Source organism: Acomys russatus, chromosome 6 (genome assembly GCF_903995435.1).
Source record: "Acomys russatus chromosome 6, mAcoRus1.1, whole genome shotgun sequence".
In the NCBI taxonomy this organism is placed as follows: domain Eukaryota; kingdom Metazoa; phylum Chordata; class Mammalia; order Rodentia; family Muridae; genus Acomys; species Acomys russatus.
In genome coordinates, this window is record NC_067142.1 from 50443147 (window position 1) to 50462355 (window position 19209).

The 19209-nt window shown below is 46.0% G+C and overlaps 2 protein-coding genes across 2 annotated transcripts; both read left to right on the top strand.

Moving 5' to 3' along the window:
* Positions 1–650: 650 nt before the first annotated feature.
* On the top strand, positions 651–1671 carry LOC127191093 (transmembrane epididymal protein 1A-like). Its single transcript, XM_051148324.1, is given in 2 exon segments — positions 651–1439; positions 1441–1671. Coding segments are annotated over 2 exon segments (1020 nt in total).
* Positions 1672–17984: 16313 nt separating this feature from the next.
* Positions 17985–18899, top strand: Teddm1 (transmembrane epididymal protein 1). Its single transcript, XM_051148247.1, has one exon. It carries the CDS (start codon positions 17985–17987, stop codon positions 18897–18899), a length of 915 nt encoding a protein of 304 aa, XP_051004204.1.
* Positions 18900–19209: the final 310 nt, after the last annotated feature.

The window sequence follows — 19209 nt, forward strand, 5'->3', positions numbered from 1 at the left end:
AAAGTTACCAGTATTTGCCTTTAGTATATGGACCAATAAATGAGCAGGACTCTTTAGGGGTACACACAGGCTAAGTCAGGCAGTCTTTGCCCGGATGTTCCCCATGCTCAGGTACCTCTACGTAGCTATGCAGCTCCAAGAGCGAGACAGTCTCAGGAGAGGCCAAGCCACGGGAGAGGGGACAGGGGTTGGCAGAGACTCCAGCAGGGCCCAAAAGCAGAGCTAATGCAAGCACACAATCCCACAGGTGTGCTCTCAGGAACATTCACGCCTCCTCCTTTGGCGGCAAACAGCCAATTCACCATGTACCAGAAGGGAATGAGATGCTGAGGTGCCCCTCACCCGAGGCATAGGGCTCCTGTCCAGAACTTTCCATTCTGTGGGAGAGAGAAGTGGGCAGAAGGAGATGATAAAAATAGGTATCTCTGTGTATACAACCAAAACTTGATGGGCCCATGAGAGAGAGAGAGAGAGAGAGAGAGAGAGACAGAGACAGAGACAGAGAGAGAGACAGAGAGACAGAGAGAGAGAGAGAGAGAGAGAGAGAGAGAGAGAGAGAGAGAGAGAGAGAGAGAGAGAAAGAGAGAGAGGAAGACTGAGAAATCTGGAGTTCCATTCTTTAGTTTTTATACAAACAGACCTATAATTTCATGGGGAATGGAAAGTTTGGTGGCCATTTCTACCCAGGCTTATACATTTTCTTTTATGGACTGTACCAGGCAACGGTGGTCTCTAAGGCCATGATAGTCAATGACTCTCCCTCATCTCTCTCATACTTTCTCAAGAATAAAAAGAGACGTTCCAAGCTGTGGAAGATATCCTATGCAGGCTGGCTGAAGATAGTCACTGGCTCCCTCCTAACATTCTATGTGGTCTTCTGTCTTGATGATGGGATGGTGTTGATTAACAAAGAGATGCCTCCGAGGTTTATGTACCCTCAAGAGTGGCAGCACCTCACCATGTTTATCCTCCTCACCCTTGACGGCTGTGTAGATGTCATGAGCAAGAACGTGCTGCGGCAAAGGTGTCTGGTCCTAGAAAGAGGTGTCACGGTCCTGAGCATCTACGTGGTCCTGCTGCTGCTGGTGTCTCACGTTCAGGTCTCATCAAAGGTAGAGCTGCACGTGCACTCTCTGCTCATCCTGGTGGTGTTCCTGCTGATGCTGGTGTTGACGGCAGAGCTGTGGGCCCATGCGTCTTTTTGCCTCCAGCTGATGAAGAGCTTTCTGTTCCTGATGATGGGTTCCTGGTTGATGCACACAGGCTTTATTCTATTTAGACCGGTCTCTGGCTATCCATGGAAAGATGATGACATCAGTGACATCACGTTTGTCACCACCTTCTTCTGCTGGCATGTGATGACCGATGCCTTGTGTATGTTGGGAATCTATGGTGTCTCTTCCCTTTGGCACTGTTGGTATAGTCCCAGCTGGAGGCTGATTGGGGTCCAAGGAAGCGCTGTATCACCATGAGAGCTCTTCAGGAAGCTTCTACAAGCTGCTGCAGGAGGCAAAGCATCAGGACAAAGATGAACAGGCTCTTCTTTCAAAGAGCTCTCCCTACAACAAGCCTAGAATACCTGGGCACATATACCAGTCCATCTTCCTTCTGTGGGCTCGCTTGTGCACTTACTCTTTGTTTCTTGGTGAAGGTAATGGCCATGGAAAATGATGATTATTCCTAACTATTAGGCTTGTCATTGACCCTATAAGTGTTGAGGCGATAAAAGGATGATCTAGGGACGTGACATAGCCTGTATTATGCAGGTCAGGAGGAGTGAGGAGGACAAAGGCCAGAGAAGGTTGAGATGAGCAGGCTACCAGAACTACCCATAGTGGAAAGATAATGGCAGGGAACCTCTGAAGAGAGGGGCACGTTTCAGCAGGGTGTCACCACTAATGTTGCTCGAAGTTAGCGAAGGAATAAAGATTTCTCACAAACAGAAATGACAGAAGTGGGTGTCCCTGTTGGCCAACTAGAGTGGGGATACTGTGTGGAAACAGCACAACGTATAGTACAATTCACTACCCCACTTAGTTGGAATTACAAGAATCCCATGTGTATAATTTAATGTGGGTAGATTAGCATTGTTTCAAATACAAATAAATAATTCTTTCATAACTCATTTTTTAAAAACTTCCATGGACTTCTGCCATATTTCTTATTCTTCAACCCAATCAGGCCAAATCAAAGTGGCTAAGTGATAATTGTGTGACCAACTCTACCAGAACCTTATGTGTGAGAGTCTTTTCCAAACAACCAAACCTGTTTCTAGTCACAGTTTTTTTTTTGTTTGTTTTGTTTTGTTTTTTTCAAGATAGGGTTTCTCTGTGTAGCCTTGGCTGTCCTGGACTCACTTTGTAGACCAGGCTGACCTCAAACTCATAGTGATTTACCTGCCTCTGCCTCCCAAGTGTTGGGATTAAAGGTGTGTGCCACCACGCCCAGCACCATTATTTTCTATGCCAACTAAAATAAAATAGTTTAAAAGCACGTTTTCTATGTAGTTTATGCTTAATAAAGTTTATTTCCAGGGCCCCCTTCCTTTTTCCCTTTCTAAATGTAATGTCTGACTGCTCTGTGAACTCTCTTCACAAAATAAAGCACAAATAGTCTAAGTACGAGGCCCATTTGCTTCCTTGTTTACATGTAAAATGAACTCCACTGATTTGCGTGGGATGTCTTCCACTCTACCTAACTATCATTTACTGCACTTCTTTGAGGTGTTCCAGGTTGACTTTCAATGAAAGTCATGAAAAAAAAAATCAAAGACTCCAACAGGTGAATTTGCACAAGGACCTATGGTCAGGGCCGGGACGGGGGTATGATTCGAACCCTTCTGTTGTGTCTCCTTTGCTGAGAATGGATCCGTGACTGATTTACAGAACAGAGTGGGTAGAAAGCAGGTGGCAAAGGCACTAGTTTGCAGAAGTTGGATGATGCAATCATTCTAGGCACTCCTAAAGCAGTGGTTTCTCTGTCTGTGGGTCATGACCCTACTGGGGGGCGGGGCTTGAAATACCCTTTTCACAGGGGTTGCCTAGGACCGTCAGAAAAGAAGATGTAGCAAAATTATAGTTATGAAGTAGCAACGAAAATAATTTTATGTTTCGGGGGGCGGGGAGCATCCCCAAAACATGAGCATGAACACAACATTAAAGGGTGGCAGCATTAGGAAGGCTGAGAACCGCTTCCCTAAAGAATGTGCAGTGTTCTCCACTAGCCCCCCTCAGCAGCAGGGAGACATCCTAGAGGTTAGAGGCCTCAACTCAGATCAAACCAGGATTCGTGGTTTTAGTGCTGAAACAAATTTGAGAGCTAGGCAGCTTATGAACAGAGTAAGAGATCTTATTACAGATGTTTTAATATAGGCTTATTACAGATGTTTTAATATAGGCTTAAGCACAAGGGTTAGAAGGGAAAACAACAACAAACCACCCTTGGGAGAAAGTAAGCAAGCCACATGGAGGAGCCCGGGTGTGGGCTTCCCAGAGATGGCTGTCCCAGAGTAAGACCAAGCCAAGCGAGGGTTTGGACTTCTCAGTGTTTCTCCAGTAGTCATACACAAGATTTGGGTGGGGGTCAGCAGCTGCTGTCTTATCTCTGGGTGGCCCTGGAGGGTTACCTGATGGAATTACAACTGAGAAGTCTGAGTAGCAGCAGAGATTCAGGAAGTTAGGACATCTTTTGGGGGTACACAAAGCTGTTTAGTTTGAGATTCCCAGGCCCATTGGGGAAGAAGAGTAAGACCCTACCCAAGGTCATGTATTTATATAATTAGACTCATGTCATTGCTATTTTAACGTAAAATATCAGTATCTGAAAGAAATGTTAACCCTGTATGTGCAAGTGTTGTGAGTTGTTCTGGAACTCCTGTCTGCTGGCAGGAGGCTTCAGCCAGCCCCCCAGGCTGGGTGGCTCCTCTCTCTCCTCATGTCCCCACAATTTCTGTGCATTTCTATCCAGCCTTAGTGCCTGTCTCATATAAATGCACAAAGTAAATACTAGGTGGGTCAAAAGGTTAAGAACAAGCGACCAGACTCTAAATATGTTCTGGAAAGTGTTTATGTTATAATAGAAGGCATGAAAAGTCTTCTTGAATAATAAGAAAGATCACACATTTCCTAAGGAGGCCATAGCACCTGTGGTTACCTGCAGAAGACCTGACTGAGGTGGAGTCAACGTTACAGAATGAACAGGGAAGGGACACCGAGGTAGGCTTGTCCATCACTCAGGAGCTGTTGGCAGTCAGCTTCTGGTGGAGTGGGGGTCAGCTTTCTCCAGGAAGGCAGCCACTGGCAAGTTCCTTATATTCCAGGAAGTAACCCCATACCGACGAGCATGCAAGCAGCCAAAATTACATGTGGTGGCTTACCAAAAGTGTACTGAAAGTCAGAGGGGATGTGTTGTCAGAGGGGGTGTGTTGTCAGAGGAGATGTGTTGGAGAGGAAAAGGGGTCCAGAGGCAGTTAAAGGGGGATAAGATGAAGGAGTCAGGATGTGTGATTATAATCAAAATACATTATACACACATGTGTAATGCTGTCAGAGGATAAATATATTTTAAAATAAATTGTATGAATTTTGATAAATGTATGTCATTTAACAATAAATATAATAATCACAAAAAAAGACTTTTAAAAATTATATAAACTTGATATGGTTAGAGCTCGGTTTGGTAGCACGTGTCTGTAATTATACCACTTGGGAAACAGAGCAAAAAGCTTGCGAGTTTGAGGACAGCCTGGGTTACATGGTGAGTTTGAGGGCTACTTATGCTATATAATGAGACATGGTCTCAAAACAAAACAAAACAAAACAAAAAAGATTCCAGGGGCACTGTGAAGAAATGCTTTCACCATACACAGCAGGCAAAAAAACAAAAACAAAACAAAACAAAAAAACTCCAAATGCATAGATATGTTCAAACATTAACAATAAGAAAGGTAACCTAAGAAAGACAAAAAGAGCCCGGGTGGTGGTGGCACACGCCTTTAATCCCAGCAGAAGAAGGCGGATCGTTGTGAGTTCAAGGCTAGCCTGGTCTAACAGAACAAGTTTCAGGACAGAAAGGGCTACATAGAGAAACCCTGTCTTGAAAAACAAAACAAACAAACAAACAAGGCAAAAAGACACAAGTAGATGTGTCTTAAGAGCTACAATTTTCACTGGCCCCTTTGTTTGCTGCCCTGATGGGGAAGATCAGGCCTGGACCTGGTGCAGGTTAGGTTAGGCGGGCACTCCACCACTGGAGTACAGTCCCAGCCTTTTCAGTCATTCGCTCCTACAGTTTATTTTAAGAATGTGTAATGGGTATATACCTGTATGGGGCTGTGTACACTTGAGTGCTGATGCCCACGGCAGATGTGGGTGCTGAGAGATGAACTCGGGTCTTCTGTAAGAGCCCAATAAGTTCTTAGCCACTAAGCCATCTCTCTGAGTCCATCTTAATGCCCAGTACTTTTAAATCTCCCTGCTTCTCACTTAGGGTCTCAGTAAATTACCTAGACTGGCCTTACACTCATTCTACTGGGCTTGTCTTAACTTATGATTTTCCTGCGTCAGCCTCCGGAGCAACTGATATTACAGGTCTGTATCACCAAGGCCTTGCTAAGAATTTTAGCATAATTTATTTTTTGGAAAACAGATTTTAATAAACTGAGATCTCTGGGTTTTTTCTATCACACTGTCAAAATACTAAAGAAATTATATTTATCATGGGAGAAGATGTAGGGAAAGGAAACCATATAGTGTAGGCAGCAATGGAAACTGGCCCACAGTTTTTAAAGTCAGTGTGACAGCATATCACAATGTTAAGTACAAACATCTTTTGAGTAAACAGTCCTATTTCTTGATCAGCTGTACACCACCAGGCCCACTTTCCTGGTTAAGAACTTGTTTGTGCCGGGCATGGCAGCACATGCTTTAATCCTAGCAGAGGCGGGTGGATTTCTGTGAGTTGGAGACCAGTCTGGTCTACAATCCAGGACTACCAAGGCTACACAGAGAAACCCTGTCTCGAAAACAAAACCAAAAGGAAAAAGAAAAAAAAAAAAAAAAAAAAAAGGAGCCGGGCGTGGTGGCGCACGCCTTTAATCCCAGCACTCGGGAGGCAGAGGCAGGAGGATCGCTGTGAGTTCGAGGCCAGCCTGGTCTACAAAGTGAGTCCAGGATGGCCAAGGCTACACAGAGAAACCCTGTCTCGAAAAACCAAAAAAAAAAAAAAAAAAAAAAAAAAAAAAAAAAAAAAAAAGGAAAAAGAACTTGCTTGTTTTGACTGCAGTATATCTGCTCATGCATTTAAATGACTCTTTTCGGGGACTGAATTTTTTTAAGGAGGTGGAACTTCAATGGAGAAAATAGAGAACTGTGCCATGCTTCTGAAGGTTCAGTCCAAGCTTTGCCTCCTGTCTGACGTACTGTTTTCTGTCCATTGTGCTGTGAAATCGCCTTCTTTCCCTGTATGCTCCCACTGCTGTGATGTCCATGTGCATGAGGGCTGAGCAACCATGCACTGTGTCCTCTGAGAGCGTAAACCAAAATAAAGCTTTACTCTGTCAGGCTCTTCAGTCAGGTTATCTATCCGGGTAGAGCGATGGAAAGGAACACATTGGTAGAATGTTATACTTAATAGAATAGTCTTAGCTAGCATAAAGGCCCATGACCAATCTGTTTATACAGTCTACTCAAGACTTCAACCTAGAAGCGTTATAGGAAACGGGATCTGCATAGGACTTCGGTTCTGCCACACAGAAAAGACAAAGGTGGCAGCCTCTTGAGGTTCTTTCCTTACCGAGTTGTCCATAGTACAAAGTGGTCCATGGGGCCAGCAGAGAAAGCAGCTTAGGTCCACTCAACAGTGAGGTGCTAGACAATGGACTTTCAAACTTAACCCTATCCAGCCCTCACAATGATGCTGCTAACGAGGCCGGTTTAATCAACTCCTTTTCTCTTAAAGTAGGCAGGATAGATTCCTGCTGCCTGTAGCTGATAGCGTTAATATATCTACTCCAGAAATACCTGCACACACCGAGGCATGTAACAGAGTGCAGCAGAATGGTTGCTAAAGCAGTTTCTATGGGAAAGTTTCAATAATAAATGATCGCCAGCCAGAATTATAGACTTAAAAGGAGAGAAGCCAGGTAACACTTTTAATCCCAGCCTTGGCTACATTGTGAAGTCAAGCTTAGCCTGGGCTAAATGAGACCTGGTCTAGAAAAGCAAATAAATCTCATCTCCTAAAAGGCAAGGTATGGGGCACATACAAAAAATAGCCAAGTTTCCTGCCACAGTGTAAAATACATGGCCTCTATGATGTGTGTGTGTGTGTGTGTGTGTGTGTGTGTGTGTATATATACACATACATATATATATGAAAATCTATAGTAGAGTCCTTATTCCCATATGTAATCCATGAGTGCCTCACATTCTTATCTGTGTTCTTGCCTTCTGATCTAAATGATCTAGAATCAAGAATTAATAGAATTACCTATTAAGCTGAACTAAATGCATTTTAATGCTTATCTAGCCCTTATCTTTAAATTTTTCCAAACCCTTCTTTCAAACAACTTCAAATGCTTCTTTTCACATGGGAAGGCAGTCACAGAAAGGTCCCCAGTCCTGGCACCAATTTCATGTGTGTTAGCCACACTTTTCACCCCTGTGACTGATACCCGAGGAGAAACAGTTTAAAGGAAGGAAGGTTTACTTGGGGCCATAGTTTTGGTTCACGAGCATCTGCCTCCCTTGCTTCTGAGCCACTGCAAAGCAGAATGTACAACCGTAGAGAGCAGAGTGCAGCTGTTTACCTTATGGCGGCCAGAGAGCAGAGAACAGAAAGGAGCAGGTGAGGACAAAGAAACCCTTCAAAGGACAAAGGTAACGTGCCTTCGGTGGCTAACTCCTTCCAGCTGGGCACCACTTTCCAAAGTAGCCAATTCCCAAAATAGCATCACTGGGTACCACGTCTTAGCATAGAGGGAATATTTTACCTCCAAGCCATAACACCTATCAAGAAAGGTTGAATATTGCAGGGCTGTCAGAAGAGACAATGTATGTGTAGTGTGTGTGTGTGTGTGTGTGTGTGTAGTGTGTGTATTTTGGTGATTGTGGTCATTTGACTCACCATATCCTATAGCATTTAAATAATGACACAACTGAATTGTAGCCCATAACTAAAGTGATTCTGTGATTAATTACTTAGTCCTGGGCACTTAGAGTAAAAAACTAGCCTTTAGTTGGGGAACTGAGAAAACATGAAAAAGCCAAACTGCTCCAAACAGCTTGAGGCTTCTGGTTACTCCCTACACAGCAGAGCCAAGCTGCATAGCTTATTTTCTGTTTGTCCTGCAGAGCCACCTTCCCAGGATGCTGACTGACCCTCTAGCAAACTGGTGAGCTACCTGCTCCTCTAGCCTGTGGCAGGCCTTTGGCAGTAATGAGCCCCAATAGGAGCCTAGAAATAAGTAGGAGACTAAGGTGGGGCATTCTCAGCATGTGACTTGTCCCGCCACTATGACACCAGCTGTGATGTTTTCACTTGACCCCACTGCGCTGCCGCAATGCCGGTGGGAAAACCACACAAGCCAGGCAGCAAGCTCTGGCATCCCTGAGTGTTTGAACTCTGCAACGAAGGAAGAGACGCCAAGGTAGATTCTGTGGCACATTTTCCTGGCTTCTGGTGGCTGCTGCCAATTTTTGACACCCTGGCTCGTAGACATATCACTCCGGTTTCTGCCACTATCTCTACCTTGTATTATCATCTATGTATCTTTGTGCCTTAAATGTCCCTCTGTATTTTCTGAGGATGCCTACCATTGGACTCAGAACTCACAAGAAAGCCAGGATGATCTCATTTTGAGACTCTTAACTAGACCTGAAAGGGAGCTTTAAGGAAAAAGATATGTGTACAATGTCTGGGTTTTAGGACTCATCGATTTGAGAGCCACCATTGAACCTGCTAGTCCATCCTCACACATGCCAGGAATTTATCCCTTCCTGTGTCCTATGTCCCTTGGGGCCTAGAGACAGTAACAGCTCTATCCGCTACTCAACGACCCCTTGTCTTTATTCCTCCCTTCCTATATAAGTAAGAAGGATTTATCAAATGTTCTCCAAACTACCGTTTGGGGTTCTATGTAGTCCCTCCTGGGCCCCCCTACCTGAAACAGCGGGGGAGGAGCTGCTGAGAAGACAAGAGCCTTCAACAAGATTGACGAGCCACTGTCAGGAAGGCTGCCTTCTACAGCTACATTTCACACAGGTGAACCCACAGTGGAGGCTCGTTTGGAAACACGGTTAATAAATTAAAATCTTCCACACACACAGCCTATCAAAATGCCCGAGGGATGAATCTGTCTTTTAGGAAATCCTTAGAAGCTATTTTCTCGGTGGTGTGCAAGGATCAACAATATAATGAGAAATAGAGATGCACAATTATATCACAAGGGATGGCAGTGAATAGAGACCTGCGTGGCGCAGCCAGCGTGGCTCTAAGACGACCTGCAAGCTTCTTCCCAGCACGCACACTTTCCTCCTGAGTGTGGGAGGATTGTTGAAACAGAGCATAACATTTTTTTTTTTTTTTTTTTTTTTGATAGGGAGGGTTGAGACAGGGTCAGGGATATCTTATTACTCTCTCTATGTAAGAAGCAGTTATCAAACGTTCTCCAAGCTACCATATGTTTGGGTTTCCATGTATTCCCTCCTGTGCCCCCGTACCTGAAACAGCAGTTTCAGGATGATCTTGAATTTAAATTCTCCTACCTCCACCCCTCCAAGAGCTGGGACTGCAAGGAGGCATCATCACACCAGGTTTGTTTGGATCCTTTTATCAAACCAGCCCCATGCAAGCACTTTACCGACTGATCTACACCCTCATGCTCTGGGGCATCGCTCTTATAAGCAGTTACTAATCAGTTGGCTCTGAACAAGAGATTCCCTGGGTGGCTCACACGGTGTCCCTCCCTGGGAGGTTTGGGGACACTGTTCTTGCCTGTGCACCAGCTTCCCAGCAGCAAGCTACCCCAAGGGAGGGACTGAGACTCTTTAGAAGACAGGGGGCTGTATTTCCCTGAAGGAATTTCAAGTTTAGGGTTCCCAAGTTGAAGAATTGAGACTCCTGGAAAGGCTCCTGGCCTCTGAAGTGATGCTGGGGCAGGCAGGCATGGGTCGGGACTGGTAGTGTAAGTCAGTAACAAATTCCATGTCCTTAGTTTAGGAAGAACTAGATTTAACCAGTTATTAAAAGATGTGCCAAATCTGATAGAAAAGAATTCCAGGGTGTTGCCATGGCAACACAAGTAGGCTTTGCTATGTTGGGATTGTGTCACTGATAGTCTTCCGATTACTAACGCCACCATCAGTGACTGAGTACTTTTTAGAACAGCATGTTTCAGTTTGGGAACTGAGAGGCCAATAAAAATTATGGAATACACATTTACTACTTGTTTTGTGATTTAAAGATATTTCCCTTTCTTTTTTTTTTTCCTTTTTTTTTTTCTTTTATTTTCTTTTTTAGCTTTTAAGCAATTTAAAAATTGAATAAAAAGAGAAAGCCAGGCATAGGGGTACTTGCATGTAATCTCAATGCTCAGGGGTCTGAGGCGGGAGAATGACAAGTTTGAGGCTAGCTAGGTATGGTGGCACACTCCTATAATCCTGGCACTTAGGGAGAAGCGGCATGTGGGTCTCTGTGATTTTTGAGGCCATCCAGTTTACATGTTGAGTTCTAAGACAGCCAGAGCTAGATAATAGAGAGACCCTGCTTCAAAAAATTATATATAAATATATATAATTATATATATACTTATATAAAGCTTCATGTAAACTCTCTCTCTGTCTCTCTGTCTCTGTCTCTGTCTCTGTCTCTCTCTCTCTCTCTCTCTCTCTCTCTCTCTGTATATATATATATATATATATATACACTAGCTTACATCAAGCTTTTTTTTTTCAATATCCTAAATATGCCCCCCCCCCAAAAAAAAATTCTGTACAAAAGGAGCAAAGATTAGCTGGGCATGGTGGCACATGCCTTTGATCCCAGCACTCAGGAGGCAGAGCCAGGCTGATCGCTGTGAGTTTGAGGCCAGCCTGGTCTACAAAACAAGTCCAGGACAGCCAAAGTTACACAGAGAAAACCTGTCTTGAAAAGGGAAAAAAAAAAAAAAGAAAGAAACAAAGATTAACTCCTAATGTAAGGCTGTGTACCCTGTTATATCCTGCTGTGTGGGGGATAATGCGGGCACAGGGAGAAACAGCCAGGGGGGAGAGAGGGCTCGGGCTTCTAGTTTCAGGAAGTAAAAGCAAAGTCTCAGCTGTTGGAGGACAGTAGTTGGAAGGTACTTGAGATCAATGCTAGAGGTGGCCAAACCGCCTCAGTCATGGTTACGCAATGACAGGCTCACAGAGGAAAGAGAGTTTTGAGCTCGTGTGTTGGGGGAAAGTCAAAGCTGTGGGTCCTTTTGAAGTGGGACCCACATCTTGTGAGCCTCAGCTTGGCAGTAAAAAACCTCACAGGTTAGTAAGCCTCACGTAGAATAAAAGTGAGCAGAAAGGCTGCCTCAGGCCCTGTGCTGATGTCGAAGGACTCCGTGCTCCTGTGAACCGCTCAAGCCTACATTTTCTTGCCTTCTTTTTTCCTGGCTGTCTTTTGGCCTTGTAGCATGCTGGATTGCAATCAATTTTTTTTTTTTTAATAATAATGATACATCCCTAAACATAAAAGGGTTAAGTTAAAATAGAATCCCGTATCCACTAAGTTTACATAGTCCGGTTCTCAAGATGCCATTTCTGACCAAGCATCTACCTTTCCAATGAACTGGTCCTTTTACTGAAACCTTGGTTGCTGGTTTTGTCATTGCTGCTTCGTGGGGCAGGGGCTTATATAGCCCATGCTGGCCTAGACCTGGCAATGTAGCAGAGGATAGCCCTAAACCTCGGATCCTCTTGCTTCTATTTCTCCAGTGCTGGTGGAGGCATGAGCCACCATGCCCAGATGATGAGATGCTAAAGACAGAACTTTTATGCATGGACAGGAACAGCCTTCAAGCGTGCTAGACACACACCCTGCCAGTTCTGCTACATCCCTGGGTTTGCTAACTAAAAATCGGGGACTTTTGTTTTTTCATTTTGTTTGTTTTTCCAGAGACAAGGTTTCTCTGTGTAGCCCTGGCTGTCCTGGAACTCACAACGTAGACCAGGCTGGCCTCGAACTCACAAAGATCTGCCCACCTTTGCCTTGTTCGTGGTAGGTTTAAAGGCTGGCACCACCATACCCTGCCTTGTTAATTTAAAACACACATTTCACTTAACGTGCGTGTTATTTTGTCTAAATGTGTACAGCCCGTTATGGCAATCACTCTTAATATCGCTTCTTGTCTTTCAGGGCCATCCATGGTCCACATGAAATGGGGTACCCGAGCTTACCCCCGTCCTGCCCTCATTTCCTGAGGTGTGCCTGGCAGCTGTGAACTGAGCATCCGTGGTCAGAGGAGGAAGATGGACAGCAGCCCTAACCTCACAATGAGAGACTGGAACCGACATGTATGCAGGGCACACCGCCCTCCACGGCTGCTGTCTGGGGTGATCGGGTCCCCAGTTTGGCCAGACATCAAAGGATACACATTGCTCACCAACATGAGAGCACACATGTGACTGGAATACTGAGTTCTCACCTGTGTTGAGATGTGTGGTGAGTATAAAGTGTAAGTACCAGAATTCAGAAACTTAATATTAACCAGTTCTTAATGTGTAGATAAATTACTGGTTGAAATAATGTTATGCAATGGAATATATGTTAAATATACCCCATGGCATATTGCTATACCCATAGATCGGTGCATTGCTCAATTCTCATCAGAGAGGACTTTTCTTTCAGTAGATGGGGATTAACACAGAGACCCCCTAACTGGACCATGAGTGGAGAGTGGGGGATTTTGGATGTCCTTATCAATCTTCCATCTCAAGGCTCGGGGATTTATGCAGAAGAGGAGACTGGAAGATTGTAAGACCCAGAGGTGATGAATAATGCCATGGTGACAGAGTCTTCCAGACACAGAAGGACTGATACACATGTGAACTTACAGAGACTGTGTGTGGCAGCATGCACAGAACCTCCACATGTTTAAGCCAGATGGAGCCACAGCACCGAGAAGGGAGAGCAGACATGGAGGTCGCACCCCTACCCAAGAGGCTACTTGCAATTGATGCCTGCTGCTGGCAAAGGGAAAATCAGGGTTCTCCAGGTTTGTGTTTGTGGAGAGAGAGAGGGGGGGGGGATGGGGAGAAATGATCAAAATACATTGTATAAAACAATTTTTTAAATTTAAAATAAAATAAAACAATTATAATATCCCACTAATTCTAGCTTTTATATTTAGAAAGTTAAAATAGTTGAATACTAAAGACAATCTACATGGTCCTAAGGTATGCTCATGTGTAGAACTGTATTGTGGTTTCAGCTGAATTGTAAGCTCTGAGGGTAAGAACTATACCACCCAGCTCTTTACACACACACACACACACACACACACACACACACACACACACACACACAAGGGTTCCAGCAGTCAATCACTCCTGAGGGCCCTCCTGCTTGTACTCATGATGTTGTATAAATGGCCACTCGAGGGTCTCTCTTGGTAGAAGCATTAGGTCTAGGGTGAGTCTAAGTGTGGCACAGCTAGACCGTGGCAGACCTTTGCCGCTTCCTGTGGTTAAGCCGCATTTTCCCCAGCGGAACAAGTTCTCAGGTACTCTGTGTTCCCAGACTGCGGGGCTGTCTGGACGGCCTGCTAATCATTCACCACACTTGGCTTGCTTGGGCTTCTGTGGGCAGATCTGGTTTGGGATGGACAAATCCTGTCTTTGGAGTCCTGAGAGCAGGATGCTCATGTGTTAATCAGTAGAATGTGTCCTTCGACGTTAGGCCAAAAGGGGGGATCCGGTCACCCCAGATGGGAGCTTATAGGGACAACGTGCCCTGCATACATGCTGGCTCCAGCCTCTCATTGCTGTGAGGACAGGGCTGCTTCCTCTGACTGCTGATGCTCAGCTCACAGCTGCTCCCATCTTACCACAGCCCTGGCAGATGAGAGGCAACGTTAAGGTCTGGGCATGTAGCTCAGTTGGTAGAGTGCTTGCCTAACGTTTATGAAGCGCCACATAAATCTGGTGGTGCACGCCTGCAATCCCAACCCCCTGGAGGGAGCCAGAGGGACCAGAAGTTCAAGGCTATTCTTCGTTCTATTTGGAGTTTGAGGCAAGCCTGGGCTACATGGGACCCTAACCCCCACAGGCCCTGGCCTGACCTTGATGACATTCAGAGCAATGAGCTCGGTGCTTCTTCCAAGGTGAATCCAAGAGCTGAAGAGAATCAAGGAGTCACCTCCCCTGGTTAATTTCAGTTGTGTCACTATCGATTTTTTCCCTTTAAATGGTCTCCTGCTGCAGGTTCGGTTCTAACATGGTTGGGTGTTTTGGTAATTCACCAAAAAGGAGAAAAGACCGCTCACCTCTACATGGCAGCATCCATACCTTACTTCCACTTTACAGAAAATCAAGTACAACCTACCATCTCCTCCTCCTCCTCTTCCTCCTCTTCCACTTCTTTCATCTCATCACGTGGAAAGCAGAGGCAGGTAGACCTCTGTGAGTTCAAGGCCAGCCTGGTCTCCATACTGAGTTCCAGACTAGCCAGAGCTACATAGTTGGACCCTGTCAGACATACAAGAGAGAGCTAATAATAGAATCCAAATTCTGACTTCCAAATATACAAATGCATTTTCCACTTGCTTGTGCCCACTTCCTCATCATCTCATTGGTGGCAATGGTTACAAGCAGGTTCTAAGATTACAGGTAGGGCCTGGAGAGATGGCTCAGAGGTTAAGAACACTGACTGCTATTCCAGAGGTCCTGAGTTCAATTCCCAGCAACCACATGGTGGCTCACAACCATCTATAACGTGATCTGATACCCTCTTCTGGCCTGTACCTGCAGCCAGAGGGCTGTATACATAATAAATAAATCCTTAAAAAAAATTACAGGTGGTTTTTGTTTTTTGAAAGGAAAACAAGAAAAGTTGATTGAGAAGGAAATTCCCTGTAACCAGAAGAGTTGGAAAACAAAAACAAAAACAAATAAGCAAGCAAGCAAACAAACAAAAAAAGAGTTATGCCGGGTGGTGGTGGCACATGCCTTTAATCCCAGCACTTGGGAGGCAGAGGCAGGCGGATCGCTGTGAGTTCGAGGCCAGCCTGGTCTACAAAGCGAGTCCAAGACAGTCAAGGCTACACAGAGATCTTGTCTTGAAAAACAAACAAACAAACAAAAAAAAAAGAGTTACCCTATGGGCAATTTGCAATGTTCTTTTTGCTTATATAGGTTCCTTGATTGTTCTACAGCGACTGCACAGTAAGCAATTTTAAATTCAAATAAGGAAGGTAGGTTCACTTAGAAGGCAGAATAAGCTTTATTTTCCCAATTTGTCTTCACACTCACTTCTCCAGCCTATGGAAGCTCTCAGCAGGCAGGCAGAAGCAATCTGCATTACAGCCATCTTTAAGGGTGTAGGGGATGGCTCAGCTTTCAGGCATTAAGCCACCTTGAGAAAGAGCAGATTGGAGGTCCTGCTTTAAAATGGCTGGGTAGGTGTGGTGCCCGCGCCACCACGGTACCGAGTCAAGGGTGAGGGACTGCGGATTTAACACACACACACACACACACACACACACACACACACACACACACACACACACACACACACACACACCGGGTCCTTCATGCTAAGAGAGCAACAGCAGTGGCAGCTTCAACCTTTATTCAGTGTTCAAAGAGCCTTCTTATAGGCAGCAAAACAGGAATGCCACTCGCAGGTGAAATCCCTCAAGAGGTGATTGCACACAGGAGGAAAAGTCCCAAGGAGGGGAAGGGTGCGTTCTTAGAGCAGTAAACATGACTAGCTAACCAATTTAGACACAGACACGGAAGCTGCTAGAAACAGGACATGAAACAGCAAGACGGGCAGGCAGCCCACTCGGGCCTGGTTCCTACAGGTAGGATTTTTTTTTTTTTTTTCAACATTGGGTAAACTGACAGTTCCTAGTCAGTTTGAAATCACAGGGTCAAACAATGACACCCACAGTGCTCTTTGTGGTTCTGATGTTCTGTAGTGTGTGTGTGTGTGTGTGTGTGTGTGTGTGTGTGTGTGTGTGTGTGTGCGTGCGTATGGCTACATGAGCACAGGTGCATGTGAAGGCCATATTGGGTGCTGCTTCTTAGGCACCAGCCATTTTGTTTGTTTTTTTGTTTTGTATGGTTTGGGTTTTGTTTGTTTGTTTTGAGACAGGGTTCACTCCTGCTCTGGTAGGTTTATCAGGATGTGGCTCCAGCAGAAGTTAAGGAACATCGTATTTGGATAGGAGTGAAGGCTCAGGAGTGATGTGAGTATAAATGTCCTTCCTCCTCACCAGCACCCAGATGCCGTGGCCTCTGGTCTGCACTGGCTGGGAGAGTGGAGATAAACGCTTATGCAAATGACTGGTGTGAGCCCCGACATGATCTGTGATGTGTTTCCTTCTCTCTCAGGACACCTATTCTCCCTGGGGCACTCCTATTCCATGTACCCTCTGCAATAAATCCCGGACATGCACATACTTTCCACTTCCTGTACCTGGCTCTCCACAATTCCCTCTGCCTATGCTCACTGACCACTAACCAGTGTCAGAGAGAAACGAAACAGCTGAACACTATACAGTATCCCGTTACACTATAAATGGCTAATTCCCGCTTGCTGGGGTCACTCCTGTCAATATTATCCACATTATAGGAACTGTGCCTTAATTTCTCACATTAGAAATAGGTTATAGAAACAGGGGAATACAGAATGCTATAGGAAGTGGATGTCTTCTTAAAAGGCCGACTTTGTGTACTTGTGGAGGCTGGCGATGAAAACCTAGGGAAGGCTGCGGCTACCCTGCTGTGTGGTGGGCCTGAGGTAATTTCAGACCAACAGAGTGGCAGTAAGGAAGGAAAGGACAACCTGAAACCCCTCAAGATCAACCGCAGCCAGCGCCTGCCTGTCACCCGCATTGTCACTTGATGGTAGACAGACGGCAGCAGAGTCTGGGGGAGCTACAGGTCCACCAAGATACGTGGGTGGCAGTAGTGCCTGGCACTATACTCTTTCAATGTGCTTGCCTTCCGGTCCATTCCTGGCTTCAGACTCTTGTGAAAACTCCACCTGTAGCCCACCTTTGCTCGGAGCCATGGGGGGTGGGGGAGGGTGGGAGGGGAATTCTGGGAACCACTATTCCAGCTCAGTTTTACTGGCACAGGTTTACCACCACAGTCCCCAAAACTCAAAATGTACTTCTGCAGGTTTGTCTACAGGCCACAAAGATGGTGGTGGTTTGGCGGTGGCAGCCAGGGAGAGGTGAAGGAGGGTGGGGGAAGAGGAGTGGTCCTCAAGACGTGTCAACTACAGAAGACTAGAAAAGCCAGGCGGATGCCAGTCTATGGTCTCATATCTAAATGCTTATATGTCTGTGGCCAGAGCAAAAGCATCCATCTTTACAAGTAGACTGAAGTCTGGGCAATACTAGCAGACACTTGGGAGCATGAGTGAGCACAGACAGGCCTTCTGCAGATACCATTTCAGCCCACCCCACCACTTCCTTTCCACTGAGCACCAGGCGGGAGGAGAGGAAGGAGACCTGAGGCAGGGCCAAGCATGAGCCGAAGCTGCTCAGGAGCTATGGAGAAGGCCCCAAAACCCCACTCAGTTCCCAGTGCACCAGAGTGGAACAGGACAGTGAGGCCATGGTTCTGCCAAATGTGTAGGCTTGACTCAAGAAATGTTTCCTGTCTGTGGGGAAAGCAGTGGGGGAAGTGAGATGATAAAACCAAGTAGAAGGCAGTCCTTCCTACAGCCCAGAACTTGAGGCGCGTGTGCCCAGGTTTTGCACTTTGTTACGTTTTGGTAGCTCCATGGGAGACTTTATTGGCCATATATGTCCAGGCTTGTTTCTGCTCTTCTATGGAGTGTATCAATCAGTAATAGTCTCCAGAGCCGTGATAGTCAATGACTCTCTTCTGTATCCTTCGTACCTTTCTAAGAAGGGAAGATGGGCCAGGCTGTGGCAAATAGCCCACGCAGGCTGGCTGAAGATAGTGGCTGGCTCCCTCTTGATAGTTTATGAGATCAATTGTGTTGAGGAAGGGCTAAAATTTATGACCGAAGGGCTGCCACCAAGGTTTATGTACCCCAAGGAGTGGCAGCACCTGACCATGTTCACCCTCCTCGCCCTGGACGGCTGTGTAGATGTGGCGAGCAAGAACATCCTGCGGCAGAGATGTGTGGTCCTAGAAAGAGGTACCACGGTCCTGGGCGTCTACGTGCTCCTACTGCTGCTGGTGTCTCACGTTAAAGACTCATCTGGGGTGGAGTTGCAGGTTCACTCTCTCCTCATCCTGGTGGTGTTCCTGCTGCTGCTGGTGCTGACGGCAGAGCTGTGGGCCCCTGAGGCGGTTTGCCTCTGGATGATAGAGACCTTCCTGTTCCTGGTGATGGGCTCGTGGCTGATTCAGGCAGGCTTTATCCTATTTAGACCGGTCTCTGGCTTCCCGTGGGAGGATGATGACATCAGTGACATCATGTTTGTCACCACCTTCTTCTGCTGGCACGTGATGACCGACGCCTTGTGCATGTTGGGAATCTATGGCGTCTCTTCCTTTTGGCACCATTGCTACAGTCCCAGTTGGAGGCTGATGGGGTCCAAGGAAGCGCTGTATCACGAGAGCTCTTCGGGAAGCGTCTACAAGCTGCTGCAGGAGGCAAAGCAGCAGGACAAAGATGAGCAGGCTCTTCTCCTTCCAACGAGCTCTTCCTGTGACAGGGCCTAGACTATCTGGGTACATGTGGCCCTCGTCTTCCTCCTCCGGGCTCTCCTGGGCACTTGTAGTCTATACCCTTTGTTCCTCTGTGGAGGATGGTTCCGATCTGCTGTTGTGCTTCCTGTCTCTGAGCTTTCAGTTGATGCTGAGGAGAAAAGCACCGCCCCCGTACCCCTGCACCCCACCCCCCACCCCTACCAAAAGGGATGCTGGTGGGACTTGAGGAATGGGAAGGAAGAAGACTGGAAAGGAAGAAGACTGGGAAAAATATGAGCATGGAAGTAAAGCCGGGTGGAAGAGAGCGCAACAGGATGGCTTT

What these genes read in the sequence shown, in the direction of transcription:
- Teddm1 (XM_051148247.1), top strand. Translation starts at nt 17,985, where the DNA reads ATGGGAGACTTTATTGGCCATATATGTCCAGGCTTGTTTCTGCTCTTC.